Source organism: Carcharhinus amblyrhynchos, chromosome 19 (assembly GCF_965287045.1).
Source record: "Carcharhinus amblyrhynchos chromosome 19, sCarAmb.v2.hapA, whole genome shotgun sequence".
NCBI lineage: Eukaryota > Metazoa > Chordata > Chondrichthyes > Carcharhiniformes > Carcharhinidae > Carcharhinus > Carcharhinus amblyrhynchos.
The window spans coordinates 32,651,486-32,669,683 of NC_137342.1; the positions used below are offsets into that span (position 1 = coordinate 32,651,486).

The window sequence follows — 18,198 nt, forward strand, 5'->3', positions numbered from 1 at the left end:
CAATGAACAGAATACATGTGTTCAATTGTGCTCTGACTGCTGAAGATACCTGACTTGTGAATTGCTTCATGAACCATTTGTTAATACTCTGTAATTTTCTTATGAAATAAAAAATAAGCTGACTAATGAGAACCACACAACTGACTTCATTACTACTCAAGTGAACATCACAAATGTTTAAAAAATTAACTTTGGTGAAACAGGCTTGGCCTGAACTTGTGAAATTTTGAAAATTGGGGTTGGTCAGCAAAAGACACAAGTGAAACTCAACTATTGTGAATTCGGTGCAAACATTTCCGGAACAGGAGATGGATTACTTCCACTGTCAGCAACTCACAGCAATGAATACATAATGAGGCAAAGGATAAAGAACACGTGTGTGAGAGTAGTATTCAGTTTAAGGGAATAGAGCAGGTACCAAGTTGAATGGTATTTTAATGTGACAGTGGCCATGAAACTAGCCATACAATCCTCAGCTTCTCCAGGTTCTGTGTCATAGAAAGAGAAGGCTGTTGTGAGGACCTATTGGAGATTGATTACCTCTAACAATATCTGAGGCCAAAAATGAGAGGATCAAATACAGTGCAGCAAAGAAAAAGGATCCTTAGATTTTGAATGGTGCTGGGCCAGGACCCTTGGATTAAATCAGTCTAGGCATCCATCAAAGATGAGGGCTCATGGCTCAAATATAACTTTTATCAAGGCAAATGGGTGGCGTTGCAATCACCTGGAGTGGATTCTCGAGTCAGGTAAGAGTATTTTGCAGATGATCAAATGGGGCAAGCAGCATCTCTTGCTTATAACTATCACTCCAAATAGGGTTAAATAGCGAACATCAGAAATGGAAAACAGAACACTGCACAGGCAGTACTGAAAATGAGTTTAAGAGAAAAAGGATAAATTAAAGGAAAAAGCGAATGGTTCCCTCCCTTTTCTACCTCTGAAGGCAAAAGGTTTCAGTGTATGATTTCTTTTAAAAGCCTGTTTGAATATTTTGGTGCCATCAGCTGTGGCTTTTCCATTTTCCCTTTGTACAAAAATGTTATGTTTTTAAATGTGAAAGCCATCATTTTCTTCATTTATATTATATTTGGAAATAACACAGACGACAACAAAAAAGTGGAGTATTTTGCTATTTTCATAAGCACATTTTAATTGGATTTATTTAATTTTCTGTGCTGTGTTTAGCTCTTATAACATTCGTCTGAATTAAATTGCAGTTATTTACATTTTTAAAAATTTCTTCATTGGATGAGGTCACTGTCAAGGCCAGCATTTACTGCCCATCTCTAATTGTCCTCGAGAAGATGGTGGTGAGCTGCCTTCTTGAACTGCTTCCTGAACTGTGGCGTAGTGGTACTGTCACTGAAATAGTAATGATCTGGGAACCTGGGTTCAAATTACACCACGGCAGGTGGTGATATTTGAATTCGTTAAAAGTCTAATAATGTCCAAAAAACTATTGCCAATTTCTATTGATGTCTGTTAGGCAGGAAATCTGCCATTCTTACCTGGTCTGGCATTCCAAATCCACATGTGACTCCAGACCCACAGCAATTGACTCTTAAATGTCTCTGGCAAGTCACTCAGTCTGATGGGCAATAAATGCTGGCCTAGCCAGTCATGTGCATGTTCCATGTAAGAATGAAAAGACAAAAGTTCTTATAGGAAGTTCCAGGTTTTTGACCCTGAGAGAATGCGAGTGATATATTTCTAAGTTGATGAGTGACTTGGAGGGGAACTTGCAGGTGGTGGTGTTCCCATGTGTCTACTGCCCATGCCTTCTAATATGCTATGTGTTTGGAAGGAGGAGGCTTGGTGTGGATTTTGCCACTGTGTGTTGGTGGTGGAGGGAGTGAATGTGAAAGGGGTGCCAATCAAGTGGGCTGCCTTTTCCTGGATGGTGTGGAGCTTCTTGAGTGTTGTTGAAGCTGCACTCATCCGGGCATGTGGGGAGTATTCCATCATACTCCTTACTTGTGTTTTGTAGCTGATGAACAGGTTTTAGGAAATCAGGAGGTGAGTTACCACTGCAAAATCCCCAGCCTCTGTGCTGCCCTTACAGCTGCACTATTTAGATGGCTGGTCCAGTTTGGGCCAGACCTATCATTCTCCATAGCTATCTTAAAACTAATGGAATCATGGTCACTGGTCCCAAAGAGATCCCTCACTAACACTTCTGTCACTCGCCCTTCCTTATTTCCCAAGGAGGTCAGGTTTTGTCCTCTCTCTAGTTGGGACATCAAGAGACTGAATGAGAAATTCCTCCTGAATACACTCAACAAATTTCTCTCCATCCAAACCCCTAATATTATGGATGTCCCAGTTAATGTTGGGAAAGTTAACATCCCCTACTATTACCACTCTAATTTTCTTGGAGCTATCTGTAATCTCCTTACATATTTGCTCCTCAATTTCCTGCTGACTATTTGGGGGCTGGTACTACAATCCTGTTAAAGTGATCTCTCCCTTCTTATTTCTCAGTTCTACCCATGTAGACTCAGTGAGCAAACCCTTGGATATATCTGGATATATATAGATAAGGTAGATAGTCAACATATTTTCCCAGAGGTAGGGGAACCTAAAACTAGAGGGCATAGGTTCAAGGTGAGAGGGGAGAGATACAAAATCCGGTTAGTTTAACGTCTGTGGTAGGTAAAATGCTAGAATCCGTCATTAAGGAGGAAATTGCGAGGCATCTTGAAGGCAACTGCTTGATAGAGCAGACGCAGCACGGTTTCATTAAAGGGAAGTCGTGTCTGACAAATTTACTGGAGTTCTATGAGGATGTGTCTAGGGCGGTCGATAGAGGAGAGCCGGTGGATGTGGTCTTTCTGGATTTTCAGAAGGCGTTTGACAAAGTACCTCATAAGAGGTTATTGCAGAAGGTCAGGGGACTTGGAGTTGGGGGTAGGGTGTTAGCGTGGATAGAGGATTGGTTGTCAAATAGGAGGCAGAGAGTGGGGGTCAACGGGTGCTATTCGGATTGGCGGATGGTGACTAGTGGAGTGCCCCAGGGGTCGGTGCTGGGGCCTCAGCTTTTTACCATTTATATAGATGATCTGGAGGAGGGAACCGAGTGTAGGGTGTCAAAATTTGCGGATGACACCAAGATTGGGGGAACGGCAAATTGTGCGGAGGGTGTGGAGAGTCTGCAGAAGGATCTAGATAGGCTGGGCGAATGGGCCAGGAAATGGCAAATGGAATTTAATGTTGGCAAGTGTGAGGTGGTCCACTTTGGTAGGAAGAATGGTAGGAAGGACTATTACTTACGGGGCGAAAAACTGCAGCAGGCGACGGTGCAGAGGGACCTCGGGGTGCTTGTGCATGAGTCGCAAAAACCCAGCTTGCAGGTGCAGCAGGTGGTCAGGAAGGCGAATGGGATGCTGGCCTTCATAGCGAGGGGGATTGAATATAAAAGTAGGGAGGTCTTGCTGCAGCTGTATAGGGCATTGGTGAGGCCGCAGCTGGAGTACTGTGTGCAGTTTTGGGCGCCGCACCTGCGCAGAGATATTTTGGCCTTGGAGGGAGTGCAGAGGAGGTTTACTAGGCTGATACCGGAGTTGAGGGGGTTGAACTATGAGGAGAGGCTGAATAAACTAGGCTTGTACTCGTTGGAGTTTAGAAGAATGAGGGGAGATCTCATTGAGACGTATAAGATGATGAATGGGATGGATAGGATAGAGGTGGAGAGACTCTTCCCACTGAAAAAAGACAGTAGGACTAGGGGGCACAGCCTCAAGATAAAGGGGGGGCGTTTTAGAACGGAGTTGAGGAGGAACTTCTTCACTCAAAGGGTGGTGAATCTCTGGAATTCTCTACCCGTTGAAGTGGTGGAGGCTGCCTCGCTAAATATTTTCAAGAAGCGGGTTGATGGGTTTTTGATAAGAGAGGGGATTAAGGGTTATGGGGAGAGGGCCGGAAAGTGGAACTGAGCCACGACAGATCAGCCATGATCTTATTGAATGGCGGGGCAGGCTCGAAGGGCCAGATGGCCTACTCCTGCTCTTATTTCTTATGTTCTTATGTTCTCAAAAGGATCCAGATGGGCAATTTTTTTTTCACTCAAAGGATGGTGAATGTCTGAAAAGAGCTGTGAGAAACAGTAGAGGCAGGTACAATTTAGACAGTTACATAGATATGGCCAAATGTGGGCAATTGGGACCTTTATAGTAAAAACTGGGTAGCATGGACAAGTTGAGCCGAAGGGCCTGATTCCATGACATAAACCTCTATGACTCTATAACATTTGATCAAAAAAATTTAATTAAAATTGGACCAACATTTGATCTATGTTTGAAAGATATGAAAATCTATGGACATTAAAGTTCCTCCATGGCCATAGAGAATGGTAGGTATAGACACTAATTTTCCTTCATTATGGTGGCGTGGCCGTTCTGTAGCACTGTGCCAGTCTGAGGGTGCAGAGCTCAGGGTCGGCACTGCTGGGGCTTAGGGGGGCAGCTGTTGGGGGGGGGGGGTGCCCATGCCTGTCTGGGAGTGCAGAGTTTTGGGGGGGCAGTGTTGGCTTGGGATTGGTGTTGAGTGTATTCCCCCAGCTGCTAAGCGAACCCCCAAGTGCACACACCAACCCCAGTGCTGTCACCGTGGTACCCTTCCATGTGTCAGCGATACAGGCTCTCTGGCTGACTGCTGATATTCCATTCTAGTAACTCCACTAACAGTAACAAGCAACAGGTCTCTCAGTAAATGTTAAGCAAATTCATTTGTTATAGTCAAACTGTGTTGTTAAACAAAATTTGTTTTGATAAAAGCTTCCCAGTTTGTCAGTAGGATCATGCTGGAATGAAACACCATATCTTCACACTAATGCCAAAATAGCAAATAGTTGGAATCTAGTCTAACTTCATAATATACTTTGGGGTTTCTGATCTCGTACCCTAATAAAATATTGCATATTAACATGACACACACACAGTTTTCCTTCTATCTGGCATTCTTATCAAATACTTCACTTCACTCAATTTGCTTTTGATCTGATAAGCTCCACTAAACCTTGTTTTTAATGGTTCACCTACCACTAGTAATAATATTAATATTTTATCCCCATTAGGAAAGCTACAAATTTTTGATTTCTTATCTGCACTTTTAATCACATACTGTGCCATCTTTAAATACGGTTTAGCCCTCTCATCAGCCCTAGTTAATCATTCCCTGAAGTTTGACACTCAGGCCTGAATTTTACCATGCCACCTGCCACAGGAATTGGAGCGGGTAAGGGGCGGACCATGGAAAGGTCTGTTGACCTCGGATGGGATTTTACTTTATTGGGATGAATGAAGCAATAAAATCATGCCCACTGTCCAACAACATAGTCTCAGAACATTGACTCACCAATTTCTTCTTGATCAATTTAAGTGATCTCTTTCCTCATGATCAAAATCAATTCAAATGGACTGAATTTAGTTGATTCATTAGGTGCACCCCTAATTGCAGAAAATACAAATGGGATTCCTTTATCCCAATCATCTGGAATATCCTGACTATAGGCCCTCAACATGGCCTTCAAAGTTCAAAGAAATTGAAAATGGATAAGGCTCTTGAGGAATATAAAGATAGAAGGAAAGAGCTTAAATAGGGGCTTAAGAGGGCAAAAAGGGACCATGAAATTTCCTTGGCAAACAGGATTAAGGAAAATCTCAAGGCTTTCTATATCACACACATACATATATAGGGAGGAAGAGGGTAGCTAATGAAAGGGTAGAACAATGGAGAGAATTTGTGTGTGGAGCCAGGTGAGGTGGGTGAGATCCTTAATGAGTACTTTGCATCAGTATTCAGAAAGGAGAAGGATGTGGTGGATGGCAAGTGTAGAAAGGAAGATGTTGACATTCTAGGGCATGATAAGGTAAAAAAGGAGGTATTGGAGGTTTTGAAAAATATTAAGATGGACAAGTCCCCAGGGCCAGATAGAATTTATCCTAGAATACTGAAAGAGGCGAGGTCTTGACCAAAATCTTTGTTTTCTCTTTAGCCATGGCTGAGGTACCAAAGGATTGGAGAGTAGCTCACATTATTCCTCTGTTTAAGAAGGGCAGAAGAGACAATCCAGGAAATTACAGGCCTGTGAGCCTTACATCAGTGCTGGGGAAATTATTGGAGAAGATTCTTAGGGACAGGATACCCTCACATCTGGAGGACAATAGGCTTATTACTGATTGGTAGCATGGTTTGTGAAGGGGAGGTCATGTCTCACAAACTTGCTTGAATTCTTTGAGGAAGTGACAAAAAGAATTGACTAGGATAGGACAATGATATTGTATACATGGACTTTAGTAAAGCCTTTGGCACAGATACAGAAGGTAAAGTCATATGGGATCTGAGGTGAGCTGGTAAGATGGATACAAAACTGGCTTGGGTGTAGAAAGCAGACAGTAGCAGTAGAAGGATACTTTTTAACTGGAGGTCTGTGATGAGTGGCATTGCACAAGGATCAGTGCTGGGGCATCTGTTGTTTGTAATATAAATAAGTGATTTGGAAGAAACTATAGGTGGTCTGATTAGTAAATTTGCAGATGATACAAAAATTGGGCGAGTAGCAGATAGTGAGGAAGATTAATAGAGGGTACAGCAGGATATAAATCGGCTGGAGACCTGGGCCAAAAGATGGAACTTAACCCGGACAAATGTGAGGTGATGTGATTTGGAAGGTCTATTGCAGAAGGAAAGTATACAGTAAATGGTAGATCCCTCAGAAATATTAGCATGCAGAGAGATCTAGATGCGTACATCCACAGTTCGCTGAAGGTGGCAACTCAAGTAGACTAGATGATCAAGGAGGTGTATGGCATGCTGGCCTTCATCGGTCGAGGTGTTGAGTTAGGAACTGGAAAGTCATGTTGCAGCTGTGTAAGACTTTGGTTGTGAGCAATAGGTAAAGATGCTGTTAACACATGTATCTGTAGAGCATAGAGAAATAGCTTAAAGTTAAATAGATTGGATATAGTCAGGCACATTGATAACCCACATTATGGAAACAACTGTGAGTTTAGTCATAAACATAGGACATAAGGTTCGATGCTGCTAACACAGCATTAGTTAGGGATAATAAAAAGACTGCCTGTAATGTGGAGATAACACCAGAGATGTGATGTGCAGTGAAGCATACACCACATCCTGCAGAAATGTAAGAGGCCCACGTTATAAAAAGCAAATGGTCTGCAAGATGTGTTTCTACAACTAAGCATAAAAGGGGAAAAGGTCACTGAGATAGTTGGGACAGCAGTGATTAAATTGGCAAAGGATTGATTACCGCCAATCTGAACTGGACATGTAACAGTATTGGATAAGATGGATGAGTTTGCTAATGCACTCTTGTAATAACAGGAGACATTGTTAGATGGGGGTAGAGGGGATGACACCTCGAGCCAATAGGGGAATGACAACACATAGATGGGACAGGGACCGCCAATTAGGGGAGAACAACATATTGCAAAGCCATTACAATGCTTGTAAAAAAAGTATAAAATGTGCTGCCAATTTATGTAAAGTGTGCCTATTTTGTTGGACACCCGGTCTTGCAAGAACGTCAAATAAAACCTTGCTCCTTCAGAACTTGACTTGACTAAATTGTTTAACTGTGAGCTGTGTTTCTCACATGGTTAAGCTGCATTTGGAGTATTGTGTACAATTCAGGTCGCCACACTATTGGAAGGATGTTCATGCATTGGAAAGGGTGCAGAAGAGATTCACCACGATGTTGCCTGGTTTGGAGGATATGGACTCTGAAGTAAGGTTGAACAAACTTGGATTATTTTCATTGGAGCTGAGGAGAATGAGGGGGACCTGATGGAGATTTACAAGATAATGACAGGCTTGATAGAATGGATAGTCAGAGAGATTTTCCCAGGGTCGAAGGGTCAATTACTTGGGGGCATAGGTTGAAAGCAAGAGGGGAAAGTTTAAAAGAGATATAAGGGACAAGTTTTTCATAGAGGGTGTGGAGAATGCCTGGAACATGCTGCGGAGGTGGTGGTGGAAGCAGATTCTACAACAATGTTCAAGAGGCATCTGCATAACACACAAATAGGCAGGGAATAGAGGGACACGGACCACTTAGAGGCAACAAAGTATTAGATTAGAAAGGCATCAGTGTCGGCACAGACTTGATGGGCCAAAGGGCCTGTTCCTGTACTGTAATGTTCTTTGATGCCACCATTCCAACGCTCCCTGCGATTCTAGATGGTACACAGTTGATTTAAATTGCTTTACTCCTAAGGCGTCCATAACTTCCCCTGAATAACTTTGATATAAGATTTGATCTTTAGCCGGGAATCAAATCCGGGTCCTTGGCTCTATGAGGCAGCAGTGCTAACCACTGTGCCACCACACCCCTCACAAGAAACATGATATAAATACATTTCTTAAAGGCATAGTATCATCACAAACTTGCATAGCACTATATATGGAATCTGGGTCTGTAGGTACAATGGCAACATAACCCATCCACCTGCAGTTTGCAATTGATGAGGAATCATCTAATTGTAAGATGAGTTTCAGACTCTAGGGAGAGGAGTGGACATTTGTAGCCCATAAAGATCAGGGACAAGGTAGTGTGTTACCATCACAGCTGTTTGGACTTATTCTGCATGCTTCCAACTGAAAAAACTCCAGGGATGCCAGTATGCCATCATAATGTGACCAACTCTATGTGAAATTGCCTTTGAGAATAATGTGATTCAAACTCACTCACGTATTGGACATTATAAATATGTCTATCCTTGTTAGAAATCTGTAATCTCACAGGGTGAGAAGCCCTTAAAAACACACTGTGCACGTGCAACAATGGCAATCAAGGAACTAGGAAATTAGGAATAATGAGAGCTGGTTAATAGTACAGAATTATACCCATGGGTTCAATGATTTCAGATGGGGATGATGATAGCACAACCCTATAGCTCAGAGCACAGACTGTACAGGGTGAATTGGAGCAGTGACAGCTCCTCTAACAAGGGAACCTCTACTGATTTATTGCAGCTCCCTCGAACTATCAGCTCCCTTGTGGTCCTGAGTGTAATCTCTACTAATGTTAATCCAGCTCCCTCACACTGTCACTTAATAACCCCTGAGCGAGGGTGTTTATCCAATAAATTCTGTGACCCTCCTTCAGTCACAGTACACGTGTTTGTTCCTAGTTGTGTATTTAATGTTGGGTGAGTTAGTTTCTGGTATTGGTTTACATTCTAGGATGACGGTGATTTCCTGCGACTTAAGGAAACTGTCCTCCTTCACGGTGGAGGTTAGTCAGTGGGTGTAATTGGAGCTGACCAGATTCTGTTGGATCAGACTGCTGTATCTTGGCTACATGGACCATCTCTCTGTCAGTCTCCTGTACTGAACTTTTCACCTCAGTGACCTGTAATCAAGGAAAACGAGAACACCTCTGCAGTTTCAGCAGGAAAGATATTTGTAACAAATGTATCAGAAGTGACCAGGCCCTGTATTATCAATATGTTCACTGTTGCATATTGGGGCTCATTCCTCAACAGGAAAAGGAGCTCAGTCACACCCTCATTACTGTGGGCTCATAGGTGCATAAGGCTGCTGGCAGAACCATTCTGATGCCTGAGAAGGGATGCAACAAAGATCTGCTACATGAAGTGAGATTGCGCAGAATGGACAGCTTAGAAGGATGAAAGATAATCTCACTGAAATGTGTAGAACTCTTAATGGGTTTGACAAGGGTAGGTGCTGATAGACTGTCTTTACTGACAGGAGAGCCTAGAATCTGAGGAAAAGGGATTGACTAATTAAGACTGAAATATGAGGAGAAATATTTCTAATAACAAAGTTGTGAATTTTTGCAATTCTCTACTCCAGAAAGCTATGCCAGTACAGGCTCTCAGCCTTTGAGTATTGGCACCTGCACAGTGGCACAGCAGTCAGCACTGTTGCCTCGTAATGCCAGGGACCCGGGTTCAAATCACAGCTTTGGTCACTGTCTGTGTGGAGTTTGCATATTCTCGCCATGTCTGGGTTTCCCTTAGGTGCTCTGGTTTCCTTCCATTCCAAAGATGTGCAGGTTAGATGGACTGGTCATGCTAAATTGCCCCTTAGTGTCAGGAGGACTAGCTAGGGTAAATGGATGGAGTTGTGGTTGGTGCAGACTTGATGGGCTGAATGGCCTCCTTCTGCACTGTAGGATTCTATGATTCTAAGATACAGATCAATAGGCTTTTGGGGATAAGGGATAGAATAGGAAAATGGATTTGAGATATAATATCAGCCTTGATCTTGTTGAATGGCAGAGTAGGCTCAAAAGGCTGAATGACTGACTCCAATTTCCCATGATCTTATGTTTAGAATATAAGGATTGATCCCAGCCTGTACTTTCAAGATGTCTGCAGTCACAGATCTGGGACTGCCTATTGTTTGGCCATTGACCAAAGCTGGATCCTGCCTGGAAAAGACCATTCAATACATAATACAGGGGAATTATGTTACCGTGGCAACAGACTCCAGTGGTCTATTGGAATATTCACTCCGATTCTCTTCGTCAGTTAGGTCTTTGGACTCTGTAGGGTTAACCAGCTCCTTGAAACTGGCAGTGTTCCTGTGGGGAAGGGTGAGGGGGGGGAAAGAGTTACTGAGTTACTGACCCCAAGAACAGATTTCACCCTCACTAGCTCTTCAAGGCTCAGCTTTTCCTCAAAACATCCCCAAACCCATTCCTCACTGCATCCTCAACTCTCATCTAATGTCCAATCTTCCTCTCAACATGTTCATCTTCACTACCACCAACATTCTTCCCCTCAAATTAGTCTCGCCCCCACCTCCGTTCCACCCCTTCTTTGATTGGAGGGTTTCCTACCTCTCGCCTTTTGATCTCAGAGCAAAAGTCCGTTCTTGTCGAAGATGCTCCAATGTTTCCTTCACTCTGGCCCTCCAGTATGTGGATTCCTAATATGGGGAATACATGGAGACAGTCAGACAGCCTGACAGCCTATGCATTTCATCTTTGCTGGGATTCCCAATACTGTGCACTCCCACTGGAACAACAACAGATAATTCCAGAGGGTATGAGGAGACTTGCTAGAGTGGAGAATGAAGGGACCCTGATGAGTCACCTTCTCCGATGAGTCCAGTCAGCAGCTGGGGGATGGTAAAGGACTGATTTATCACTGTGAATAGTGGGCCACAATGTATGTCTCCATAACATTCCAATTGCTGATGGACCTGCTTAGCTCTGATCTTTTGTCTGGATTTTTCACATTCATATTCCTTATACAGTGGCAGGGGTGGCACAATGGTTAGCACTGCAGCCTCACAGTGCCAGGGTCCCTGGTTCAATTCTGGTCTCAGATGACTGTCTATGTGAAGTTTGCATGTTCTCCCCGTGTCTGTGTAGATTTCCTCTGGGTGCTCCCGTTTCCTCCCATAGTCCAAAGATTTGTGGGTTAGATTGGCCATGCTCAATTGCCCCTTCGTGTCTGGGGGACCAATAGGGTAAATATGTGGGGTTACAGAGCTAGGGCCTGAGTATGATTGTTGTTGGTGCAGGCTTGATGGACCGAAAGGCCTTCTTCTGAACAGTAAGGATTTTGTGATTGTATACAGTTTCCCCTTGTCCAACACTGCTAATCTTTCAATCCAGATAATATCTGCCCATGCTGTAAAATGACAAGTCAAAAAGAATGGTGAAAGAATTTGTCCTAATACTCTTTTCCCTAACTATCCAACTGAAGCCCCTTACTCCAATCCCCCTAAATCTCTCATCGAGACCCATCCCTCTAATACTCTGACTCGCACAAAGATCATCCCTCTATTTCTCTAAATTATCTCTTTGAAGTCCATTCCTGCAATCTCCTATTTTCTCATTGAAACACATTCCTTTAGGCCCCTAACTTTTGTCATCGATCCACCCTATTTAGTCTCTTAAATTTCTTATTGAGAGGACTGCTCCATCACCTCTGTGAACAAAGCCCTTGCCAACCTTTAACTTATTGTGGGTGATTTCATCATCATTATGACTTCGATGGAAACCAGGCTAAGGATGATGACACCTTCCCTGTTAATGAAACCCCCATCTGCTCTGACCAAACCACTCTTTTTGCACTGTCACTCTAAGCATTCCACTTTGTCCTAATCCTCTGATGTTTCCTTTAAAACTTTTGTTCTCTGCGTCCACCCAAACATCACAAGTTTCTCATCCTTTGCTTTTTAACAGAAGGGCTATCCTGAGACAAGGCATGCTTGCTCTCTGCCTTATGATACCTTACCTGGTGCAGCTGGCTGGTGTGAAGGTCCTGGCTGTGGGTCTGGATAAATGGATGGTCACCAGGAAACGTTTTGTTCCGAGCAATGGACAAACACTCCCGCACCTGGATATGGGGAAGAAGACAGAACTTGGACAAAGATAGATTCTGCACAGTATTTATACATTCAAACACCGCAGGACAACAAAGAACATGGGCAACAAATGCTGAAACATGGCAATGGTCAGATCTTGAGCTCTGAATCCAGTTCTGGTCACTGAAACATGAAGGAAACATTCAAGAGCTGGAGGAACAGCCTTGGGGCTATGCTCAATGTCAGGGGTTGAAGTTTAGACTGAATAGAGACAGGGTTACACACTGATCTCCAGTGTTAAAGGTTGGAATTCAGATTGACTGCTGCTGAATGGGGTCTGGGTTACACACTTGATGATTTTTATGAATGAGGCTGATAAAGACTTGGTGTGGTCCAGTTAGAATTGGTGATGAACTGGTTGTGTGCCAGAATATTCTGGTCTACGACTTGCAGGCTTGACACAGAGGAAATCAGGTAGGGAGTTGGGGTGGAGGGGAAGGGGGGTGGGGGTTTTAAATAAGTGATTAGAGATGGCCTTATCTGTTACTGAGATGATGGCAGTAACAAAGACACAAGAGATGGCAAGATCAAGGCTGTGCCCATCAATATGGTAGGGAGTTTATGTGGGGGGAGAGATTGATGCTGGATCAGACAGCAGTGAACTTATTGAAGGGAGAATGGGAGAATGGTGAGTTGAGATGAGAGTTTGAAAAGGTAGAGGATGAGGCATCACTTAGGTCAGATGTTGAAAGAAAGCAATGAAGATGAAAGCAAGGAATGAGAAACTTACGGCATTTGGGTGGGGCGCAGAGAACAAAGGAAACATGAGAGGAGTAGGACAAAGTGGAATGCTTAGAGTGACAGTGCAAAAAGAGTGGTTTGGTCAGGGCAAATAGGGGTTTCATTAACAGGGAAGGTGTTGTCACCCTCAGCCTGGTTTCCATCAAAGTCACAATATTGGTGAAATCATCCACAATAAGTTAAAGGATGGCAAGGGCTTTGTTTACAAGTGAACGGACATTGTGGAGAGAAGTGCGGAGAGGGTCAATGATCTGCTGGCAGAGGCCATGGTTTAGCATTGACAGTGGGGTGAGTAAAACAGGACTGGATAGGAAAGATTAGATCCCAGCAAGCACGGTGGCTCTTGATGAGGATTCAACAAAAACCTCAATGGGCCCTTTGCAGGTGCTGTAGGATTATCCAAGGGGGAGTCAAGTCTGGGAGGATCTCAGTACATTAAATTCAAATTGAATTTCAGCCTCTCAATTATTTCACACAACAGTTAGTGCCTCACCATGAAGATTTCCCACAAACTGCCTCATTTCACAGCTGGATTATCAGAAAAAGTGCAACACAATGAAAAATATGTCACCCTCAACTTCAGGGATCTAGGCCCTGATCACAACACAGGCACCCAAGCATGTCCCAGTTCAAATGCCCCTTCTGGTGACATCAGGAACTCCTGACGTGGGAGGAGCTCCAGCTGCAGGAGGTCTCTCAGGGGCCCCAGAGTAGACATTGGACATTGGACATAGTCGTAGAGACATAGAGACTTACAGCATGGAAATAGGCCCTTTAGCCCAATTTGTCAATGCCGCCCAGGAGTTTGGGCTGATTTCCAAAGCAAATGGGTAAGGCAGTCCAGCCACATGTCCCTGGTGTCTGGTTTAAGAACATAAGAACATAAGAACATAAGAAATAGGAGCAGGAGTAGGCCATCTGGCCCTTCGAGCCTGCCCCGCCATTCAATAAGATCATGGCTGATCTGTCGTGGCTCAGTTCCACTTTCCCGCCCTCTCCCCATAACCCTTAATCCCCTCTCTTATCAAAAACCCATCAACCCGCTTCTTAAAAATATTTAGCGAGGCAGCCTCCACCACTTCAACGGGCAGAGAATTCCAGAGATTCACCACCCTTTGAGTGAAGAAGTTCCTCCTCAACTCCGTTCTGAACTGCCCCCCCTTTATCTTGAGGCTGTGCCCCCTAGTCCTACTGTCTTTTTTGAGCGGGAAGAGTCTTTCCACCTCTATCCTATCCATCCCATTCATCATCTTATACGTCTCAATGAGATCTCCCCTCATTCTTCTAAACTCTAACGAGTACAAGCCTAGTTTATTCAGCCTCTCCTCATAGCTCAACCCCCTCAACTCCGGTATCAGCCTAGTAAACCTCCTCTGCACTCCCTCCAAGGCCAAAATATCCTTGCGCAGGTGCGGCGCCCAAAACTGCACACAGTACTCCAGCTGCGGCCTCACCAGTGCCCTATACAGCTGCAGCAAGACCTCCCTACTTTTATATTCAATCCCCCTCGCTATGAAGGCCAGCATCCCATTCGCCTTCCTGACCACCTGCTGCACCTGCAGGCTGGGTTTTTGCGACTCATGCACAAGGACCCCGAGGTCCCTCTGCACCGTCGCCTGCTGCAGTTTTTCGCCACGTAAGTAATATTTGTGAGGTTGGTGTCTAGGTCAAGTGCCACTCACCCGCAGGGTCTGCCTCTCTTTCTCTCTCTGTCGCTTCTCTTCAGCTTTTCTCTGAGCTTGTGTCAGGCTCCTCATCACACTCTCCTTTTCTTCCTCCGATATGAGTATCATATTCGCCTCTCGCTGAGGGCCAGTAATATGAGGCTGTAGGTGAGAGATGACATTACCCCATAAATCATTGTCACAAATGATCTGAGGAACATTAATCACCTCATTCAATTTATACAAGAGTGTGAGCCCAGAGTATCCAAACTACCCTCCATAACAGCCTTATATTACATGCAGTTCCTGACTCTTCTCCTGGCACTGGCTCTAATGATGTTCCTTTTGTGAGTCTACATTCTCAATGAGCACTGAAGTTTATATCCTGCTGACAACTGATATCCATAATTTGTCTCGGTTTAATATGTTTATTCTGAGAGGTTTACTGTGACAACTCATAGCCAGAACCTAAACTTTGTGGAAAGAGAAAGTCTGCAAAATTTGCACTGAATGAAGTAGTTTAATAAATGTAAAAATGACTGACGACCTGTATTATGCATAGGTATTTTATACTTTTACTTCATTTATATTTGAATTATGTAGTTAAAACATTGTAACCTTAGCAACATCTGTGGCTGGTCAACCACACCCACATGATAATATTGAATGAGCTAATAGACGCCATATTATGAAATAGGATGAATAATCAGCAAGAGGAATCTGGATTAATGATGAGCTAGTGCTTCGAAATATAATGGCACAGTGTTAAAAACAAATCAGTGGTGTTAAACCTGTGGACATTCAGTCATTCACAGCAGCCTCACTGAAACTGCACCGCAAGCAGGATTCAGAGAAAGCAATCATCGCATGGCAAAGGAATTTCACACTGGGATGAGGAATTATATCAGCCAGTCCAGGATCATATGGATGTTAACATTTCATGCAAAACATTCTTTTGTATTGACTTGATTTATTGTCATATGTATTAATATACAATAAAAAGTATTGTTTCTTGCACACTATACAAAGCATATCATTCATACAGAAGGCAAGGAGAGTGAAGAATGTAATGTTACAATCATAGCAAGGATGTTGAGAAAGATAAACTTAATGCAAGGTAGGTCCATTCAAAAGTCTGCTGGCCGGGAAGAAGCTGTTCGTCAGTTGGGGTTGGTATGTGTCCTCAGACTTTTGTATCTTTTTCCCAATGGGAGAAGGTTGAAAACAGTAAGCCAAGGGTGCGTGGGGTCCTTAATTATGCAGGCTGCTTTTCCAAGACAGCGGGAAGAATAGACAGTGTCAATGGGTGGGAGGCTGGTTTGAATGATGGATCGGGCTTCATTCACGACCCTTTGCAGTTTCTTGCAGTCTTGGACAGTACAGGAGCCATACCAAGCTGTGATACAACCAAAAAAAATGCTTTCTATGGTGCATCTGTAAAAGTTGGCAAGAGTCATATTGGACATACCAAATTTCTTTAATCTTCTGAGAAAGTAGAGGCATTGGTGGGCTTTCTTAACTTTAGTGTCGGCATGGGGGATCCAGAACAGATTTTTAGTGATCTGGACATACTCTGTCCCCATTGATGTAGGCGGGGCATGTCGTCCACTACACTTCCTGAAGTCGATGACTATCTCCTTCGTTTTGTTAACATTGAGGGAGAGATTATTGTTGTCGCACCAGTTCGCCAGATTCTCTATCTCATTCCCGAACCTCATTTCGTCTTCTTTAAGATCCGACCCATTACAGTATCATCATCAGCAAAGTTGAAAATCGAGTTGGAGGGGAATTTGCCCACACAGTCATAGGTGTATAAGGAGTATAACAAGGGATTGAGGGCACAGCCTTGTGGGGCACCAGTGTTGAGGATGATTGTGGAGATTGTGTTGCCTACCCTTCCTGATTGCAGTCTGTGGATTAGGAAATTCAGGATCTAGTCGCAGAGGAAGGAGGCAAGCCCCAGGCCACAGAGTTTGGAGATGAGTTTCGTAGAAATAATGGTGTTGAAGGCTGAGCTGTAGTGGATAAATAGGAGTCTGACATAGGTGCCTTTGTTATCTAGGTGTTTCAGGGTTGAGTGCTGGGCCAGGGAGATGGATTCATTATGGAGCTAGGAAGATGTCATCCAACCAACTGTTGGCAATGACCAACACATTTGGAATTGGAAGGCCATGTGCTCACCTTCTGGAAGTGAATGGAAATGCCAGTTCACCATACCACCATCAGAATCGATAGGAAGGAATTTGTACAGATATTATCTGTACAACGAGGGGAGGGGTCTTTTGCTCACTGGATTGCACCGTTGCCTCTAAATCCGAAGCTACAGGTTCATGTCCACTCATGGTCTTGCTGGCCCTGGAAGTAGAGTTCCTGACATGGTTTGATAGGTTGATAATCAGCCTGCTAATCTTTCCGACACTTCTCTACTACTCATCAAGGGGAAAAAAAAAGTGTATGTGAAAATACAAAACAAAAATCCTGAGAATAAATGGAAAGGGATAATAAGAACATAAGAAATAGGAGCAGGAATAGGCCATCTAGCCCTTCGAACCTGCCCCGCCATTCAATAAGATCATGGCTGATCAGTTCCACTTACCCGCCTGCTCCCCATAACCCTTAATTCCCTTATCGATCAGAAATCTATCTACCCGTGACTTAAATATATTCAACGAGGTAGCCTCCACCACTTCAATGGGCAGGGAATTCCAGAGATTCACCACCCTCTGAGAGAAGAAGTTCCTCCTCAACTCTGTTCTAAACTGCGTCCTCCCCCCCTCCCCCCTGCTTATTCTGAGGCTATGCCCTCTAGTTCTGGTTTCCTTTCTAAGTGGAAAGAATCTCTCTACATCTACCCTATCTAGCCCCTTCATTATCTTGTAAGTCTCTATAAGATCCCCCCCTCAGCCTTCTAAACTCCAATGAGTACAGGACCAATCTACACAATCTCTCCTCATATGCTAACCCCCTCATCTCCGGTATCAGCCTGGTGAACCTTCTCTGTACTCCCTCCAAGGCCAATATATCCTTTCACAAATAAGGGGACCAAAACTGCACACAGTACTCCAGTTGCGGCTTCACCAGTGCTTTGTATAGTTGCAGCAAGACCTCCCTGCTTTTATATACTATCCCCCTCATGAGAAAGGCCAACATTCCATTCACCTTCTTGATCACCTGCTGCACCTGCAGACTGAGTTTTTGCGATTCGTGCACAAGGACCCCCAGGTCCTTCTGCACAGCACATTGCTGCAACTTTTCACCATTTAAATAATATTCCATCCTACTATTATTTCTTCCAAAGTGGATATCCTTACATTTGCCAATGTTATACTCCATCTGCCAGGTCCTCGCCCGTTCACTCAGCCTAACCAAATCTCTCTGCACCCTCCATGCAATTTGCTTTTCCACTCATCCACGTGTCATCAGC

General features: G+C 43.8%; 1 protein-coding gene across 1 annotated transcript in view; it reads right to left on the minus strand.

Moving 5' to 3' along the window:
• Positions 1–8,850: 8,850 nt before the first annotated feature.
• LOC145355644 (uncharacterized) overlaps positions 8,851–18,198 on the minus strand; it is a 19,760-nt gene continuing 10,412 nt past the window's right edge. The window contains exons 8-12 of the mRNA XM_080207889.1: positions 14,793–14,936; positions 12,240–12,341; positions 10,832–10,920; positions 10,465–10,573; positions 8,851–9,376 (exon numbers count right to left, since the gene is read on the minus strand). Coding sequence (XP_080064015.1) covers positions 9,230–9,376; positions 10,465–10,573; positions 10,832–10,920; positions 12,240–12,341; positions 14,793–14,936 — 591 coding nt within the window. The 3' untranslated portion in view covers positions 8,851–9,229. The remainder of the gene's footprint in view (positions 9,377–10,464; positions 10,574–10,831; positions 10,921–12,239; positions 12,342–14,792; positions 14,937–18,198) is intronic.